This window comes from Jaculus jaculus, chromosome 16, assembly GCF_020740685.1.
Source record: "Jaculus jaculus isolate mJacJac1 chromosome 16, mJacJac1.mat.Y.cur, whole genome shotgun sequence".
Classification (NCBI taxonomy): Eukaryota; Metazoa; Chordata; class Mammalia; order Rodentia; family Dipodidae; genus Jaculus; species Jaculus jaculus.
Genome location: NC_059117.1, coordinates 67,197,366 through 67,217,759, shown reverse-complemented (window position 1 = coordinate 67,217,759; position 20,394 = coordinate 67,197,366). Strand labels below are relative to the sequence as shown.

Genomic DNA, 20,394 nt, shown 5'->3' with positions numbered 1-20,394 from the left:
GTCCTTTGGCTTTGCAGGCAAATGCCTTAACGACTAAGCCATCTCTCCAGTCCCCAGAACCTACTTTTAAGAAAACAAAGCAGCAGGGAAGCCAGGCAACCGCATGGTAAGATTTCTGCTAGCATGGTGGTATTTCTCTCCTGCTGTAAGGCATTCTGAGAAGTTTCTTTCTTTTGATTTAGACTTCCTCACTTGATTTTATTATGCCATAAATCTCTGGCATTTGGTGAGCACCGTGGTAGATAATATCTGTTCCCCCCTTCCTTTTAGAAGATTAAATGGAGACTGTTGTGTCTGATGCTGGCATAGATCTAACCAATCATGTTTCCTTTACACGTAGGTCAGTCCAAGGGACAATTCTGCATTGGATCCTATTATCCATGGGCTGAAGGGCGTCGTACATCACGGTAAGTAAGCTACATGGACTTCCCTTGCTCAGAAGTGAAGGGCTCAGATATCCACCTAAAGGAATCGGGACAGAGAGTGACACCATCCCTTACCCACCGATGTTGAAGGGCATTAGAGCCGTTATTTGATGGGTAAAGCGCGCTCCCATTTATTACCTGCAAATGGGTCTGGGTTTAACAGGAAGCTATTTGTTTCTCTTCAGGAACTCCTTTGAATGCGTATGTTATAAATCAAAATGTCCTAAGATATACTATTCTCATGAATTGAACCTGCCATTTGTCTTGTCTCTCTCCAAAATAAAATATTCCTCTTTCAGCTGTCTTGCACTTATAAATATCTTTGATTTGCCTCTAAGATTTAAGGGTTAAAAAAAAAACGTAAGTAGCCAGAATAAGCCATTAAACTTGGCAGCCCGGCCCCTGCACCACGCAGCTGTTAGGATGGGAAACGCTGGGTTCATGTAGTCTGCAGCAGACGTTGTATCCTCAGGCATAAAACTGGGAGAGAAAGTAAGATAAATGGGTTCTGTCTTTTCCAACTGGTTTTTATTGGAGGAATTTCCCTGCGACTTTATTATCAGCAATGCATCATTACCTGTGACATCAGGATCCACTCATTTCCAAAGTACCCTTGTCTCAGAGAGGCATTGAGTCTGGGTCTGATGTAATGACTTGCAAAGTTTTACTAATCTAATTAGAATTCCATAGACATGGGCAAAAACAGCATCAGTAACCATAATAAATCTCCCTTCATTCCCCAGCTGTGATAAAACGTCTTCACACCTTTTGAGAGGATTTTCTGTAGACCGGAACCAACTCCGTAGAGCTTAACTAACACCTCTTCCAGCGGAAACTAAACTGGTTATCAGGGTTTGATTGGGCGGGCTTGAGGATTAATTATTCTGGTCCCACAAGTGTTAAGTCATACAGCAGGTAACAAGAATCAGACGACTGAAAGTCGAGTGACTGAAAACTCCCAGAGCTTTTCTCCGTAGGAAGCTTCTAGTTGCTTCTCCCCAAGCTTGCTTTTCAAGGCGGGCACACTTCTCTTCTCTGAGGACTCTGCTCTCATGACCTAATTGTCTCCCAGAGACCCCATCAGAGGCCATGGGGTTCGTGTTTCAGCACGTGGGTTTAGAGAGATGGGCAGATGTTACAAGAGCGAGTCCTTTGCCCGACTCAGGAGGGCTGGAGAGATGCCTGGGACGGGGTTGCCACCCTGTCCTCTAACCTCTAAGGGGCAGTCATAGGCGATATGCAAACAAGGGTTGCAGTTGCCATCTCCTTGCTGAGACACACCCATCCAGAAGCAGCTTATCAGGGTTCACTTCAGGCTTACAGGTTCCAGGGGGAGCTGCATCATGGGGGAGGACACTGGCTGCCTTCACACCCCCTTAGCAGAGGAGGACCACCTGCACCAGCCAGTGTGAGCTGCCTGTGAACACGCCTCTTAGGGCTGCTCTCAAGATCCACCCCAGTGACACACTTCCATGGAGACTCGGAGGAAGCTTAATCTTAATCAGAAATACTTCAGGCAGGACGGAGAGGTGGCTCAGTGGTTAAGGCGCTGGCCTGCAAAGCCTACCGACCACTAGGGTTCAGTTCCCCAGCACCCACATAAAACCGGGTGCACAAAGTGGCATATGTATCTGGAGCTTGTTTGCGGTGGCTGGAGTCCCTGGCATTATCCATCTCGCTCTCTCTCCCCTGTCTCCCTTTCTTTGAGTACAAACTAAGTAATTAATTAAAAAAATACTTGACTCTGGCTGGAGAGATGGCTTAGCGGTTAATTGCTTGCCTATGAAGCCTAAGGACGCCGGTTTGAGGCTCGATTTCCCCAGGACCCATGCTAGCCAGATGCACAAGGGGGCGCATGCCTCTGGAGTTCGTTTGCAATTGCTGGAAGCCCTGGTGCACCCATTCTCTCTTTCTCTCTCTCTCTGCCTCTTTCTCTCTCTGTCTGTCACTCTCAATAAACAAACAAACAAATAAATAAATAAATAATTGTAAAAACCACTTGACTCAATGGGGATATTTACATGCAAACCTCCATAATTCATTACCTGGAAAGGAACCTCACTTAGTTCCTCGGCAAAGAATCAGTTGCCTGCCCCCAGGCAGCCTCAGCACTGGGCCCTGGGGAAGGAGCGCAGGGCCAGCTCTCAGGACAGGGGGGTGCCGGCCCCCTGGTTTCCTCGTAGCTTCTGCCGTTTCCTCTGTCAGCACGCATCGCCCCTTGCGCCTATGTTCCCAGGGAGCCTCCCTTTCTTGCCTACAGATCACAGTTCAGATTCTGCCTCCTCACAGTTGTTTCTCAGAGCTGGGGTGACGGCTAGGCGCTACAGCTTTTGCTGCACGCATGTTGAAGGCCCGGAACCCACAGAAAGGCCGGGCAGCCCACTCCTCCCTGCAGCCCAAGAGCTCAAAGGCACCTCCTCGGGGGCAAGCTGGTTGGCTTGGGGTTCAGTGAGGAACCCTGCCTCAGCAAATAGAGAATAATTAAGGAAGAAACCCTACAGCTACCTCTGACGCCCTCACACACGTACACACACATGCCCATGTACCCTGGCACATGTGCCCCACACATAACAATGTGCATGCAAGCATGCACACACACTGCACGCACTGAAAGAAAGCTTTTACTCACCCTGCCAAATCCCTCTTCTCTGCCCACTCCCATCTATGTCTGTCCCATTGTCTAGGTTTCTTGTTTTTCTTCAGCGCACTGAGAACTATCTGGAACACCTTTATATGTGCTCATGAATTACCTCCCCAGCTACACGCAAAGGGTGGGACCCATGTCTGCACGGTGCATCTGGCCAGTCGTAAGCGCTCAAGACATGTCAGTCAAGTGGCTGGGCAAAGGAAAAGCTCACGCAGAAGTGAAAATTCCTCGATATGAAATAAAAGGCAGTGGAGCAAAGACCACTTGGGTTTCACTTCGAGAAAGGAAAGGAGTTCGAGTATGCCATTTTCCCACAAGGGACTGGACATGTCAGCCTGTTGAAAAGAGCTGTTGTTAGAGCTGGACATGTTTTCAATGAAAAGTCCTGTGAGGGATTCATGTGGTGTTAATTTGAAGGAATATAAATAATTGTCCACTTCAGGCTTCCTGGCTTGGAAATGATGATAGACATAATGTAGACTCACCAGAGATTTTAATTAATTAATTAATTTATTTGAGAGAGAGAAAGAGGTAGCTAGGAAGAGAGAATGTCCGTGCCAAGGCCTCTAACCACTGTAAATGAACTCCAGACATGTGCACCACCTTGTGCATCTGGTTCACGCGGGTGCCAGGGAACCAAACCTGGGTCCCTAGCCTTTGCAACCAAGCACCTGAACTGCTAAGCCATTTCTCCAGCCTCTCACCATTGATTTCTGAAACAGTTTAGGAGTGCTTATTTCTTCAGCAGTGGGGCATATATCTTGAAATGTTTATTTCTTCTTCAATTTGTTTTGTCATTGTTAATAGAAAAAAATCTTATATATTTCTTCAGCTGAGGTGCCAGCAGCCCATTATATCAGCAGTTAGTCATTCAGGTCCCCTGTGAATGGGATGCCAAGAAGGGGTTTTAAGTGGAAGAGAACTTTCTAGCAAGGAGGAGTGGCCTGGGAAGAACGAGAATGGAATTAGGAGGAGGGAGAATGTTTGGCCCCTAAGGCAGGTCTGAAACCCCTGAGATGAAATAGGGAAGCTCGTAGTGGCCAGCAGCTCTGAGAAAAGTCCTAGGCAGGCCTTCTAGATCCCCAGAGCAGGGCTGGGGAGATGGCTTAGTGGTTAAAGCACTTGCCTGCGTAGTCTAAGGACCCGTGTTTGACTCTGCAGATCCCACATAAGCCAGACACACAAAGTGACGTGAACATGCAAGGCCACACACGTGTGTAAGGTCACACACATGCACAAGGTGTTGCACGCATTTGGAGTTTGATTGCAGTGGCTGGAGGCCTTGGAGCACCAATTCTCTCTCTCTCTCTCTCTCTCTCTCTCTCTGTCTCGCACACACACACACACACACACACACACACACACACACGCACACGCACAAACACAAACACAAAGAAAAAAGGGCTGCTGGGCGTGGTGGCGCACACCTTTAATCCCAGCACTAGGGAGGCAGAGGCAGGAGGATCGCCGTGAGTTCGAGGCCACCCTGAGACTCCATGGTGAGTTCCTGGTCAACCTCCAAGAAGAAGAAGTGCAGCCTCCTCCCGGCTGTGCGTGTCTGGAAAGAGCACCAGGCCCTGCTCAAAGCTGACCCGCCTCTCCCTTCCGAAGACACCGCCCCCTCCTGCCCAGTCCCGGCGGCTGTCCGCCTGATTCTGCTCCTCTCGGGAGCGCTCAGAGGCTCTCAGGAGAAGTGCTGTTTAATCCATCTTGCCGCGAGCACGCCATGGAGCTGGGCCTGCGGGGCCTGGAAGCCGCCGTCGGGTCGTCCGCCGACTCCGGAGAGAGATGCGTGGTTAAGCAGCCAGTGGCACGAAGAGGGCCCAGTAGCCACTTGCACTCAGACAAGGTGACCACTGAGCCCTAAAGCAGGGTCAGTGCCGAGCAGAGGTCAGGCTTGTGCGGGTGTTGAGGAGAGGGGCATGCCTGGCGCCTTGCAGGCTCTGAGCACCACGGTGTCCATGTCGCATCTCCAGTGCTATGGAGACAAACCCCAGACTCTCCATGGCCACCCGAAGTGCCCTTCCTTTCCTCCTTCCTTCCTTCCTTCCTTCCTTCCTTCCTTCCTTCCTTCCTTCCTTCCTTTCTTTCTTTTAATATTTTCATTTATTTATTTGAGAGAGAAGATAGAGAAAATGGGTGCTCCAGGGCCTCCAGCCGCTGCAAAGGAACTCCAGGTGTATGAACCCCCTTGAGCATCTGGCGCTTATGTGGGTCCTCGGGAATTGAACTGGGGTCCCTAGGCTTAGCAGGCAAATGCCTTAACCGCTAAGCCATTTGCCCAGCCGAAGTGCTCTTTCTTATGAGTTCCTTTCTTAGGTCGAGTTTTACAGACTTGTGAGCGAGAAAGTCGAGAGCAAGGAGTGGGCTGGTTTACCATTGCTTCTGGTCCCGTATCTGTCCATCAGTCACTAGTCAGAGACATTAAAAGGTCCTCCAGCATGAGTGTTTGTACCCTGCAGCCAGCATCCCGTGGAAAGGAGAGATGGTGGTGGACGTTGTGAAAGTCAGTTGTTTCCCGAACTTTTTGTATCCAGGAGCCCACCTGTGAGCAGCCAGACCTGAAACATTGTTTCATTGCTTTTAGACAGTTTTTGTGACACCTAGTCTTTTCAAAAAAAACTGTTTACTTACTTATTTGAAGTTTGAAGTATGTTGTGGTATGCGTATTCGTGTTTGCACGGGTGGACACGCATGTGTGAGCGCTGACCCGTGCGTGCCGAGGCTGGAGGACAGCCTCCAGTTTGCCGAGCTCAGGAATACCGTTCTTCTGAGTCAGGGTCTCTCGGTGGCCTGGAGCTCACCAACGAGGCTAGGCTGGCAGGCCAGCGATGCCCAGGGAGCCCGTCTGTGCCTCCCTAGTGCTGGGTTTACAGTCATATGCCACCACACCCTCATACGGCAAAGTGAGCACTTTACGCCCGTGTGGCCTCCCCAGCCCTCCCTCTCCTGACCCTTCCAGCTGGCCAGCAGCCTGCTGTGTGCGTCCCGTCCATGCTGTCAAAATTCACCGACACTGGGCTCAGAGAAGGCTCAGTGGTTAAACGCGCTTGCTTGCAAAGCCTGCTGGCCTGGGTTCGGTTCCCCAGTATCCACATAAATCCAGACGCAGACAGTGGTGCATGTGTCTGGTGTTTATGTGCAGTGGCAGGAGGCCCTGGCACACCCATACGCACATTGCAAATACATTTTTTAAAAAATTTAAAAATTCCTCAACACTGACCACTCCTTCTCACAGGTCATCTCAAAAAGCCCACCCCCATAGTGATTATTTAACCCTTGAGCTTCCTCTTTGTCTCGGTTTCCTAAACCTCTTCCAGCTGTCTCTTCACTCTTCATTTTTCAGGGGCAAGCTGGTGGAAATATAGGGAGGTGGTTAGAAATGGTCTCCGACACATTGAAACCATTTTTGATGGGTGCTCTTCCAAACCTTCTTCCCTCCCTTTTTCTCTCCCTGGCTCTTCCAGAAAAGCTATCAGTGCAAAGACAAACGAATTATCACTGAGAGCCCTCTTCTAACAATGTCTCCAAATGAGGCTCTTGCAAGCTGTTCTTGTCAGTGGAAATCAGGTCTGTGGCAAGATCAAGACTTAGTTTGCAGAATAGCTTCCCCAACTGACGAGTATGCTTCTTGGGCACTTCTGTGGGCTACTTCTCCGTCTTTTTCACTCACGCTGGTATACGGGCTGTGTGGACAAAGTCCTGGGGTAGCCAGGAAGTAAGAAAGTACTTTGATGAGTGTGAGTTAACTGCCTCCGGCCAGTCATTTCCACATCGTGGGAAGAACAGGTGCTTGCACATCTGGTCTTGTTTTTATTCCCCACCTGCATCAACAATGTTTCTACCATCAAAAAGGACCATGGGGCATAATCACAGCCAGAGGTCCTCTGAGCCCTTCTGAAGCATCTCATAAGGTAGCCTTTACAACTCTGGGCACGATGAACCCGTTAAAAAGAAACCAGCCCCTGCTGGGCAGAAAAGGCATTGCTGGGGCTCAGCCATTGAAAGGCACCTGCCTGCAAAAGCCTGTGGGCCTGGGTTCAGTTCCTCAGCCATACACATGAAGCCAGACACCAAAAACAGCATGTGGGAGCTGCAGAGATGGCTCAGCCGTTCAGGTGCTTGCCTGTGAAGCCTAAGTACCCAGGTTCAATTCCCCAGGAGCCACATAAGCCATATGCACAAGGTGGCGCCTGCATCTGGACTTCCTTTACAGTAGCTGGAAGCCCTTCACACCCACTCTCTCTCTATTGGAAAAAAAAATAGCATTTGGCATTCGTTTGTAGCAAAAGACCCTGGTGCATTCCCCCCCCCCCACATACACATGCAAATAAATAACTTTTTAAACTGGCATTGCACACGTGCCCCACTCTCGGAACCAGGAATCTCACGCCTATGTGTATAGCTGAGAAAAATGGTCACAAAAACAACTTGGGAGCTTTGTTCCCAACAGCCGAAAGGTCCACCAGTGAGAGCAAAACCATACACGTCACAGTGTGCACACACATAGACCATCACACGGCGATTAGCAGTCGTAATGCCCTGATTTACACCAACCAGCATGTACCTTCGCTATTGAAATCGCAAAAACCAAAAAAGAAAAAAGCCAGACTGGTCCATGGAGACACAGGTAGGAATTGAAGAGAATGACTGGAACAGGATGCGAGGGAATTTTCCTAGCTGGTAAAGGCGCTGCAAATGTTGATCTCCTGAAGGATTATGTAGAAATAGGAAATCTGTAGTGCACATCATATAGCCAAAGCCGGGGCTGGAGAAATGGCTCAGCAGTTACAAGGTCTTGCTTGCAAAATTTGATGGTCTGGGTTTGGTTCCCCAGTACCCATGTAAAGCCAGATGCACAAAGTGGCACATGCATCTGGTGTTCATTTGAAGTGGCTAGAGGCCCTGATGCACCAGTTCGCTCTCTCTCTCCTTGCAGATAAATAATAATAAATATTTGAAAGAAAACACGCCAACTATTGAGTTCTGGGTGAGATATGAAAACCCGGAACTCGTAAAGGCATGGTGACTGCTGTTGGGACAATAGTCCTGGGATACCAGTGACAGTGTGGAGCAAAGCTGACCAAGAGTCCTGCTTGCACGCGTGTCCCGAGACACGTGCAGGCACAGGCATGCCTCGGGATGTGCGCGCGGGTTCTTGGGGCACTGCTCGTTTGAATTACCCGGATGTAGGAATGCCTTAGAAGTGGGTCCGTTAGCAGGCTGGATGGTGACAACGTGGCGTGGTCATAGCAACAGCACATTTTACCGCGAGGAACGCCGAGGAACACGCCACATTCCAGGACCATAAAACCGAGTGACATGAAACACCAGTTCAGAAGGGCGTGCATGCGTCTAGATGACACTACTGAAAACAAAGCACTGTAATGATTAGTGCAAAATGGGGTCACGGTCACTTCTGAGGGACGGATGGAATCGTTTTTCCCTGGGATGAGAGACCAGGTCTCCCCTGTCGTGAGTGGTGGGCACACTCCGGGGCTTGGCAGCATGTTTCTGCTTTGCACGTCTTTGTGCACGTTTGTTACATTCCTTTCTCAAAGGACACGCATGGGTAGAAAGCACAAGATTCGAACCTTCCTCTGGGACCCGGCAAGTCCCAAGGGACCTCACAACAAGCAAAGAGGGCATTGGCAGTATTAATCTACAAACTTGTTACCATAATGACCCCTGACAGGCTGTTCTCTCCACTAATCGATGGTAGGCCAATGGAAGCCAGCATCTGCCTGGGATTGCGTCATTAAGAGATGGTGTCAGGGCTGGAGGGATGGCTTAGCGGTTAAGCGCTTGCCTGTGAAGCCTAAGGACCCGGTTCGAGGCTCAATTCCCCAGAACCCACGTTAGCCAGATGCACAAGGGGGCACACGCGTCTGGAGTTCGTTTGCAGAGGCTGGAGGCCCTGGTGCGCCCATTCTCTCTGCCTCTTTCTCTCTGTCTGTGGCTCTCAAATAAATAAATAAAAAATAAAAATTTGTTTTTTAAAAAAGAGATGGCGTCAGACACCAGCATCTCCTCATGGGGTTTAGAGAAAGGAAGCAGCAAAGGGTGGCATAACCACACACAGACGCCTCTTCCCTTCATGGCTGCATCTGCATGCTTACTGTGCTCATAGGAAGGGCCTAACTAGCTCAGCAGTATTCATGGAATCTTCTAGAGAAACGCTGTGATTCAACCGCTTCACGACTCTTTGCTTCTCTCCAGGACTGTCCACCCCTCTTTCTCTGCCTGGGTCCCTGCATGCGAGTTGTTCAGGGAACAAGGGAGAAGTACTGTCGCGCTCGTCCAAAGTCTCAAAACAGACCAGCTCTCTCCGCCTCAGTCGGTAGAGTTTCTGAAAATATCTTGTGTGGACTTTAAAAGCAGAGCTCAAATTTTAGAAAAGGAGATGGGGCGGGGGGGCAAAAACTAGTCCAGTAGGCAGAAATAGTCATCTGTGAAGTTTGCCAGCAATAGGAAGGCATAGTAGAGAGGCACTGACATGATTTGAGGAATCACACCTACTTTGTGCCTATGAATTTTAAAACTTCTTTGTATTTTTTTTGCATGTGTATTTGTGTGTGGTATGTGTGTGTGTTCATGTGTGTGGATGCATGTGTGTGTGATGGCTAGAGGTAAACATTAGATGATTCTTCAGTCACTCTATTTCTTTTTATTTTTGAAAATATTTTATTTATTTGAGAGACAGAGAGAAAAAGGGAGATAGAGAGAGAATGGGCCCACCAGGGCCTCCAGCCACTGCAAATGAACTCCAGATGCATGTGCCACTTGTGCATCTGGCTTACATGGCTCCTGGGGAATCGAACCTGGGTCCTTAGGCTTAATACGCAAGCGCCTTAACTGCTAAGCCATCACTCCTGTCCTCCAGCTTATTTTTTTAAGAAAGGGTCTCATATTGAACCTGTAGCTTTCAGATTCAGCTAGACTCATTAGTCTGACATGAGCCCTGGAATTCCCTGTCTCTGCCTCCCCAGCACTGGGATTACAGGCATGGTTGCCACACTCTGGGGTTACAAGAACCAGTGCCATACCTTTTATGGGGGTGCTGGGAATGCAAATTTTAGTCTTCATTCTTGTGTGATTGCCTTTAATACTGAGCCATGCCCCTTGCCCCTTAAGCTTCTCTTATTAGAGCCTGTTTCTCCTCCCCCTGCCTCCCCTTCCTTGGAATCTCTGGTAGCACAGAAGACTTCCCTAACCTTTGGGGAAATTTTCTTCTTGTGGAAGTTTTTTATTTTCTAACCTGGCCATTCTTGGTGCTGAAAGGACTGATTATTTGCCTGGAGAGCTCTATCATGTGTTCAAACTGGGTTACGTTTGAATTCTGCCCGTCCAGCTCGAGAGCCCTGCACAAGTGGTGGGGTGTCTCCCTGAGCTCCCATTTGTACAATGATGATGATAATAGTTTGTTGGGGTGATTTTCCAAACCAGCCACAGTGTATGGGAGGAATGGCATTTATTTGAAGTTCACAGATCTGGGGGAAGTTCCATAATGGCGAAAAAGAGAAAACTCACCACCAAGATCAAGAGCAAAAACTGGCTGCCAGACCACAGGGCAGAAATCGGGCACTCCGCTTCTCTGTAGACCGAAGTTTCAAATGCACCCCGCACCTTAGGGCTGGACCCTGGGACCCCGCCCACTGTGACCCCAAGTTACAAGTCTGAATAAAACTCCTGAATCTGTTGGGGAACAGACAAACTACCAGGGTGCCTTAGGGGTGCTCTTTCTAAATGCATCAAATCTGGGGATTGCACCCTTTAAATTAGGGTTCAGCAGATCCTAATCCGTGGGTTTCGGACTTGATTTTGCAGTTTTATTAGAACATGTAAATCGTGGTCATTTAATTCATTTTTTAAAATTGGCATACAAAGTCATAGGTTTTCTTTTGACATCTTCATATACCTTTTGGTTGATTTCTCCCTACGCCCCTTTTCCTCCCCCATCCCTGCACCCCCTGTGTTTCTCTGCCCCCAGTGTTCCCCCTTCACTTGCATATCACCTGTCTTCGTGCTTGTCTTTATCAATGATGTTTTATTAGCCACATGTGTTTGCATTGAATCTATGGCTGCTTTTGCAATATGACAGATTTGACCTCTCAAACTGCTCCCACGGTGGGCTTCCAATTTGATCTTGCCCAACTCCTTATGTGAGTCTACTGTGACTATGTTTAATCTGAATTCGTGAGGGTTGTTCTGTTTTAATATTTACCTTGAAGAAATCATTCCAATTATTTCCTCCTTTTTTGAATGGGAAAGCTCCATTATCGACTGCTCTGAAATCTGTTATCTGATCATTTTGAACGTTTACAGCTCCATGATGATTTCCAACATCGTAACACGTGACAGAATTTCCCGTTTGAAGTTTATGTTTCCAGCCCTTAATTACAGGGAACTTTCCTGAAGTGTGCTATAAATGTAAGGCTGCCTGCTCTTGGCTAATTGGCTTCTGTCTTTTTATGGATCCAGGAAGGACTGATGCTTGTCTGAATGCTTTTGATCTCAAAATCTTCTAGAAACAGACATGCCTACACCATTTCCAGTTTCCTGGAGTTGGGTGTATCAAAACCATCAGTGTCCACGCGAGCCATTTCCAGTTCTTTTCTTAGCCAAACCCAGGAAGTGGGATGCTGTGCGATTTCTGTTTTATCCCTGAGCCTTGTTAACAGCAGGTTTAAGATACACGAAAGCTTAAAAAAGTGACTCCTTCTAGCTACTCAAACAGCCTTCCTTCTGGGAACCCAGGGAAGTGCCCTTTGCCTTGTCTCGAGGAGACGTTAGGAGCAAAGAGAAGCTTTGAAACATTAGCTCCATTGCCTCTTACCCTGCTATTACGCCTTCCCTCCGTCACTGTGGTACAGGAGAGGCATTGTCGCCTTGTGACCAGGAGCGCTGCATCTTTGGCCAGTTCTGCTTGTGGACAGGTGGACAAAGTATTTAACCTAGTGTTGTCCTCTGGGTGACTGGATCCGTGGCAGGTCCTGACGGCTCATGGACCTGCCATGGGCCTGGCGCTTCTTCCTGTCGCCATCACCATCACTGCGGCGGCTCCTTCAGTAGCACGTGGGCACCGCAGCCACGCAGACTCCCGTCTCCGTCTCTGCCTGGCTGTGGAAAGGAATGGATGCATGACTTTGGGCCATACCAGAACACACAGAGGAAATGAAGGCATGTGGCTGTAATTCCAGCACTAAGGAAGCTGAGATGAAAAGGTCCTAAGTTCAAAGCCAGCTTGAGACTACATAAAAAGATTCTAGCTTGAGCAGAGAGGGAAAGAGAGAGAGAGGAAATTATGAAGAATGGCGACAAAGATGATTTGAGGAGAGAGGGAGATAGCTTAGCGGCTAAAGATGCTTGTTTGCAAAGCCTGCCAACCCAGGTTCAGTTCCACAGTACCCACAAAAAGCCAGATACGCAAAGTCACATATGCATCTTGAATTTGTTTGCAGTGGTAGGAGTCCTGGTATACCCGTACACTCTCTCAGTATCTCTCCATTTCTCTCTTTCTCAAATAAATAGATTTTTTTAAACAATGATGATTTGAGGTTAGCAGTCCTTTGTAATCCAAACGCTAGAGTCGTGAGTTAAAATCGTAAGGTGAGCGGAAGGAGGAAGGGGCCACTTCGTGGCTGCCGACCCTTAGACCTAGTCTTGTCTGAGTTCTTGCCCAGTGCAATCTTGTTTCATTGCTCCAGAGAGTCAAGAATGCTCTTACAGATGACATCTGAAGGTTCATAGAAATGACCTAAGTTGTCCGAGCGTGCACAGTGGCATCATGATTTGAAGGCAGCCTTGTGGCTCTGAGAAACACACTGTCAGTCTACTCTATCAGGGCAACTTCTGGCTTCTAGCATCAACCACGTTCTTTTTTTTTTTAATTTAATGTAACAAAAGAGACATAGAGAGAGACAGATAGATAGAGTGGTCACCCCATCACTCCATGGTCACTAGCCACTGGAAACAAACTCCAGACACATGTGCCACCCTGTGCATCTGGCTCGCAAGGGTGCTGGGGAATTGAACCTGGTTCCTTTGGCTTTGCAGGCAAGCACCTTAACTGTTGAGCCATCTCTCCAGCCCTCAACCACCTTCTTGGTTACCATCTGAATCTCTTAATTCTTGGGTGCTTTGTTCCTCCTTTGTGAATGGGCTCAATGGCTTATGTCAAAAGGAACCTCAAAGGACGTACCTACCTCATGAGTTATGGTCACCAGAGCCTTGTAGGGAGAGAGGTGAATGCAATTTAAATGTCATGGCCACTTTGTTGACAAGGTTTCAGTCTTCATACACTTTTCTCTGTGATAAATGTCAACGAGTTTAATTTGGATATCAACTTCAAACTGCCGCACTTGGCCGGCAGAAGCCATTACTGGAGTCAGGGAGGCTAGGTGGTGTCACGCAAGGGCCGTGTGGCTATACGATGGTCCTGGGCGTCTCTGGGAGCTTGAATCTGGGACTCTGGATTCTTCTGTCCCTCAGGCCACCCTGATCCAGACCCCACCACCACACTGGTTCCTTATGCCGTGGAAGAGGCCTCTGTGATTTTCTCTGGACTGGGCCTGAAGGGAAGGTGAGAGCAGCGTGTTTACTTCTCTGCCCCTGGTGGGCAGTGTTTCTCAGACAAAAGAAAGCTTTATATCTCCACCTGCCCACGTGCTCTGCCCTGTTGGTGCACAAGCATTATTTGCCACCAGCCCCCGCTTCATGCAGCAGCAGCAGCAGGGGTCAGCAAGCTTCCTCCACGTGGGAACTGAGAGCAAATATTGTAGATCAAGCCCACTACATGCTCTGTTGTAACGACTCATGTTATCATTGTTCCCCTACAGCAGCCACGGGCAATATGAAAACAAGTGGGCTTGGCTGTGTTCTAGTAACATTTAATTTTTTAAATGTATTTTATTTATTTATTTGAGAGAGATGGAGAATGAATGAGAATGGGCGCGCCAGGGCCTCTAGTCCCAGCAAATGAACTTCAGGTGCATGCGCCACTTTGTGCCTCTGGCTTACATTGGTCCTGGGGAATCGAACCTGGGTCCTTGGGCTTCACAGTCAGGTGCTTTAACTCCTAAGCCACCTCTCCAGCCCGCCAATAAAACGTATAAAACTTAGTTTGCAGAAACAGACCTGCGCTAGACCTAGCTCGTGAGCCAGAGAGGGCACACCGCTGACTTAGAATTACCCATGGCTGATCAGATGCCTTCCTGTCAGCCGTGGATAAAGGTCCTAGTAGGTAAAGGCTTGGGACTGGGGCTGGGGTGCGGTCTGGAGGCCCTCCACGGCTACTCGGGATCAATGTGAAGTGATTACACAGACAGCAAGGAGACCCAAGCCTGTTCAACCTGGAACCTTCTGTGAGTTCTCAGCTCCCCCTGAGAACACTGAGGACACCTTCTTCACCAGCAAGGAGGAGGGCTGAAGTAGAGAGCAGGCCTGACATGGAGCACCTGCGTCCCCCGAGTGTGGCCTGGGGAAAGGCAAGTTGCCAGACATCCCGCAGCATGAGGTGGCATCCAAGGTGCGGGTCACTGAGGCTGAAGAAACGAGCTGAGAGCTAATGCTGCCCTCCACCTTGGCGAGCAGCCTTGCGCAAAGCACCCTCCCTGCTGGGATGTCTTTCTGCCACCAGGTGTGGGCATGGGTGAGGCCCCTGAGGGACAATGGGCTGCTGTCTGTCTGGGTAGTAAACACCTATGGGGCAAGGAAGGAAGAGGTGGGCATGCCGGGAGCTTGGAGAATGGCAAGGAAGTAGAGGGTGAAAAGGACGCTCCCCATGGCAGGGGTGAGGAAAAGCACTGTGGGCGAGGCGGGGAGGCAGGTAGGTAGAGAAGGAGAGCTCCAGACGGAAGGCTGGACAAGCCAGGGCCAAGACCCAGGTGGCAATGTTCATGGCACACAGAGAGGGGCTGCGGCCAGCAGTCAGGAAGGAGGAGTGGATGCCTCTGCAGAGGGCGTAGGAGTCCACTGTTAACACTCTTCCCCTCCAGGGTGGTCCCAGGACCAACGGCTGCAACGTCATTAAAAGTGGAGGGGCTGGGGCTGGAGAGATGGCTTAGCAGTTAAGGTGCATGCCTGCGAAGCCCAAGGACCCAGGTTCAATTCTCCAGGTCCCACATAAGCCAGATGCACATGGTGGCACATGCGTCTGGAGTTCATTTGCAGTGGCTGAAGGCCCTGGCATGAGCGTTCTTTCTCTCTCTCTCTCTCTCCCCGTCTCTCCCTCTTTCTCTGGCTGTAATAAATAAATAAAAATAAAATCTTTTTTGTTTTTATTTTTGTTGTTATTGTTGTTGTTTTGTGAGGTAGGGTCTCACTGTAGTCCAGGCTGACCTGGAACTCACTATGTAGTCTCAGGGTGGCCTTGAACTCATGGCGACCCACCTAACTCTGCCTCCCGAGTGCTGGGATTAAAGGCGTGTGCCACCACACTCAGATCTAAAAATAAAATCTTTTAAAAGTGGAGGGACTAGGGCTGGAGACATGGCTTAGCACTTAAGGCACCTGATTACAGGGCCTGAGGACTCATGTTCAACTCTCTAGATCCCATGTGAGCCGGAAGCACAAGGTGATGCACAGAAGATGGTGCACGCGTCTGGAGTTTATTTGCAGTGCTCACAAGCCCTGGCATGCCAATTCATTCTCTCTGTCTCTCAAAAAGAAAAAAAAGAAAGAAAGAAAGAAAAGAAAAAATGGAAGGGCTGGAGAGATTGCTTAGTGGTTAAAGTACTTGCCAGCGAAGGCTAAGGAGCCAGGCTCAATTCCCCAGGACCCACATAAGCCAAATGGTTATGGTGGTGCACACATCTGGAATTCATTTACAGTGGCTAGAGGCCCTGGCATGCCTCTCTTTCTCTCTATCTGCTCTTTCTCTTTCATAAATAGATAAGTAAATAAATGTGGAGAAGTTCAGTTGTCACTATAGACTGTCCAGAAGAGATCCTGCTTTGAATCGGACTTCCTGTCATTTGCATGCACAGGAAGGAAAAGTTTGATCAGTGTTGTGGGAAATGGTTCTCCAATCCCAGTGACTCCGTGCCATGAGTCCTGTGACATTTAGGACCCTCATCCACATCTCTCCCTCTCCCCGAGTTAAAGAAGTCTGCTCCCTACCCCGGTGATTTTATGCTCTTAAAAGAAAGTTCATTGCTTTTCTTTGAAAAACAGGGGAGGAAGACCTTGAAGGAAATAGACTGTCCTTGGCTCAAACAGGAGCCGGGTTCTTACGCATTTGCTGTGGCTGTTTTCTTGATTTAGGAGTGTTGTCTGTTCTCATCCTGTAGAAATGGCCAGGGATTGATTGGAGAGATAGCTCACTTGGTAAGATGCTTGCCTTGCAAACATGAGGACCTGAATTTGATCCCCAGAAACCATGTTTAATTTGTTTTGTTTTGTTTGTTTGTTTCTAAAAGGTTTGTGTGGTATGGTCGCTCGTGCTTGTGACATCAGCAGTGGGGAGGTGGAGACAGGCAGATGCCTGGCGCTTATTGGCCAGCCACGCTAACCTGCTTGGTGGGTTCCTGGCCAGCGAGAGACGCTGTTTCAAAAAACGATTATTTTCCTGAGGAGCAATATCCAAGGTTGTTCTCTGGCATGCACATAGACAGAAGAAATAGCCATGTTCTGTCTAAACATGTTTTGGCATAATGCACTGTTTATTGTGTGTGTGTGTTCAGTCTAATTCTACAATTTATTATTATTATTGTTATTATTATTATTATTATTATTATTATTATTATTATTTTTGTAGTGCTGACTCAAACTCTGGGAATGTTAGGCAAGTGCTGAACCACTAAGTTACAACAGTTACAACCACAACCCTCACATTGAAAAAATTGTTCAAGTATTTTATTTTTATTTACTTATTTGAGAGAGAGACAGAGAGACAGGGAATGGCATGCCAGGGCCTCCAGCCACTGCAAACAAACTCCAGATGCTTGTACCGCCTCGTGCATTGGGCTTACATGGGTCCTGGGGAATTGAAGCTGGGTCCTTTGCCTTTCCAGGCAAGCACCTTAACCACTAAGCCATCGCTCCAGCCCAACTCTCACTTTAAAAAAAAATTTATTTGTATTCATTTATTTGCAAGCAGAGAGAGATAGAAGAGACACAGACAGGAAATGGGCACGCCACTGCCTCCGGCCGATGCAATCGAACTCCAAGTGCATGGGCCACTTGGCGCATCACGTTTTGTGGGTGCTGGGTTATTGAACCTGGGTTATTAGGCTTTGCAGGCAAGCGCCTTAACTGCTGAGCCATCTCTCCAGCCCCAGCCCTCACTTTTTGAGACCGGGTCATGCTGTGTTGTTTAGGCTGATCTCAAACTTTCAATCCTCCTGCCTCAGCTTCCCAGCTGCTAGGGTTAGAACAAAGTGCCACCAGCCTAGGTTAATTCCATAGTTTTTTAAATTTTTTATTTTTTAGGATATTTAATTAATTTATTTATTTGAGAAAGAGGGAGAGAGGAGAGAGAGAGAATGAGAATGGGCATGCCAGGGCCTATAGCCATTGCAAATGAACTCCAGATACGTGTACCACTTTGTACATCTGGCTTACCTGGGTCCTAGGGAATTGAAGCTGGGTCTTTTGGCTTTGCAAGCAAGTTCCCTAACCGCTAAGCTATCTCTCCAGCCCGAATTCCATAGTTCTTAATGACTTCATTGGTCTCTTGTATATATTGACTATTCACCATATTTCATTAAAAGCTTCCTTTTTCCTTATGTAACCAAAGTGTCACAAATATTAAGTTATTAACACACTGAAAAATGCAATCAATCAGATGATTATCATCTAATGTTTTAATGATCACATTTTTAATCCAATTATGCATGTTTGAATCTTTCAAATTTTCTTTAATTAAAAATTGCCTCCTGGCACTGCTATCAGAAATAAGAAATTGCACCAGATATAATTTAATGTTGAAATTAAGCTGCAAGCATAACTGGGCTGTGCTGGGTTTAATGGTTGACCATGACTTTAAGGCCCTCGCACAAAATGTCCTAATTGATAAGAAAAATTTAATCATCTTCAGATATACTCCATTTGCATTCAAATAAGGTATCTCTTTTTTCCCAAATAAACCTCCCCTAACTGATTATTCATATTGTCATTCAAAATGCTTAAAAACGAAAGACAGAGTTGGGTGAAATGTAGACTACTTAATACAGTGTGTATTTAATAAAAAAGTCATGCATTATTCATTTTTGAAATTTGAATAACTTTGAATTTAGCATCCCTGTTCCTCATCTTCTTCTTTGATGAACAATTAATTATTAAAATACAATATTGTCTGCATATAGCACCCAGGATCCTTGAAAGTGGAATGTGAGATTCATGCCTTTTCAATTCTTTTCTCTAGGAATGCACAGTACCTGCTTATTACAGCATAATGGAATGAATGGTGGTGTAAGCATAGCCCTTCAAATATTTTTCTCAGCTGCTAAGTGATGGCAATAGGAATGGTTTAAATTCAAGTCTCTAATTAGGACGAAAAGTTGGGATGGATGCTGTTACTGGAACGGCTATGGAGTAGTAGCGTAGATTTTTAACAGAAGTATAAGATATACGACATTCAGTGAATAGGTACTGGTACATTTGTTCAGTGCCAAGTGTTCTCCTAATCTCTTAACTAACATTAACTCATTTCATACCCAGGGTCCTCTGTGAGGTCACTCCTGTTGTTATTCCCCCTTAGAGTTGTGACAGTCAGAGACAGGTCAGACCTGGGGAAAGACCAGTTAGGATCCAGGTCCGTGTGGCTTGGTTAGAACAGATCTTCCAGATGTATAACATCTATGTTGATGAAGATGTTCTCGAGGAGTTTTATTTCTGCTCTCTGTGCCTGTTGTGGGGAGCAGCGCCCCTACACTTCGGTTCAGCTGGTTGACCGCTTGTGGCTTCTGTGGGCTGCCTTGGCAGTACTGGCCGTGTCTGGCTACCATCCCATTCTGGGGATGTCTGTAACATAAGCAAGGCGTTCTGTGTACCCCCATTTCAAATGGGATTTCCAGAAAGATACTTTCTTTCCATTTTAATTTTTTTTTTTAAAAAAGAGCTGGGTGTGGTGGCACATACCTTTAATCCCAGGTACAGATAGGAGGATCACTATCACTGAGCGCTCAAGGCCACCCTGAGACTATATAATGAATTCTGGGTCAGCCTGGGCTACAGGGAGATGCTACCTTGAAAAACCAACCAACCAACCAACCAACCAACCAAACAAACAAACAAGATGCTGGGGCTAGAGAGATGATTCAGTAGTTTAAGGTGCTTCCTTGCAACAAAGCCTGATGGCCTGGGTTTGATTCCCCAGTACCCATGTAAAGCCAGATGCACAAAGTGGCCCATGTGTCTGGAGTTCATTTGCTATGGCAAAAGGCCCTAAGTATGTCCATTCTCTATATCTGTGTGTCTGGCTCTCTCTCTCTCTCTCTCCCCCCACTTGCAAATAAATAAATATTTTTTTAAAAAACCCTAAGGGGTAAAACATTCCTCAGAGTTAATTCTAAGTGCCTGGAATCTCAGAACTTGAGACCCTGAAACGGGATGTTAAGCATGATGCCGTTCCATGCTATGCAGTGAAACCTTTTCTCAAAGATCAAAACTCAACTCTGATTCTGCTTAATGCTCATGATACCTAAATATGGAGCATGCCCTCCCTAGCCCTCCTGCTAGCCTGGCTGTGGCTTGCCAAGGCAACTTTCGAATCATTAAGTCCCCTTCCCACACACAGAAGTGGACCAAATTTAGCCTGGGAGCCAAACCCATTCTACTGCCAAGTTTTGTATGGCCCCTAAGCAAAGAATGGCTTTTCCATTCCATCCCTAATCAGTCAAAATGTTACTCCCCCCAAAATGAATGGTATTCTTCTCATTAGTACACAGACATAGATTTTGAAGAGAATACTGGGTTATTATTAGAATTTTTAATGTGGTGAATGAGGTTAGGGATGTGCGTTCCTTTTGAAGGTAAGTTCCTTGGTAATGTCTTTTATTTGTTTGTTTATTTATTCGAGAGAGAAAAAAAGGCAGATACAGAGAATGGGTGTGCCAGGGCCTCCAGCCACTGCACACAAACTCCAGGGGCAGGCGCCACCTTGTGCATCTGCCTATATCTGGGTACTGGGGAATCAAACCGGAGTCCTTAGGATTTGCAGGCAAGCGTCTTAACTGCTGAGCCACCCCTCTATCCCCCATAATGTCTTTGATTTTTTTTTTTTCCTCTTGGCCTGCATGACCTAAGATCTTTGCTATCTGCTGCTTTTCAGAGAATGTTCGTTCGTCTCTGCTTTAAAACACAGAAGCAGCCAGCGAGGCA

At 47.4% G+C, this 20,394-nt stretch overlaps 1 protein-coding gene across 3 annotated transcripts in view; it reads left to right on the top strand.

Annotated features, from left to right (window-relative positions):
* The window catches only part of Ptprg (protein tyrosine phosphatase receptor type G), an 873,855-nt gene that overhangs the window by 691,871 nt on the left and 161,590 nt on the right, over nucleotides 1–20,394 (top strand). For all 3 annotated transcript variants that reach the window (XM_004661265.2, XM_004661264.2, XM_045136198.1), the window contains exon 6: nucleotides 341–407. In XM_004661265.2, the coding sequence (XP_004661322.1) occupies nucleotides 341–407 (67 nt within the window). The remainder of the gene's footprint in view (nucleotides 1–340; nucleotides 408–20,394) is intronic.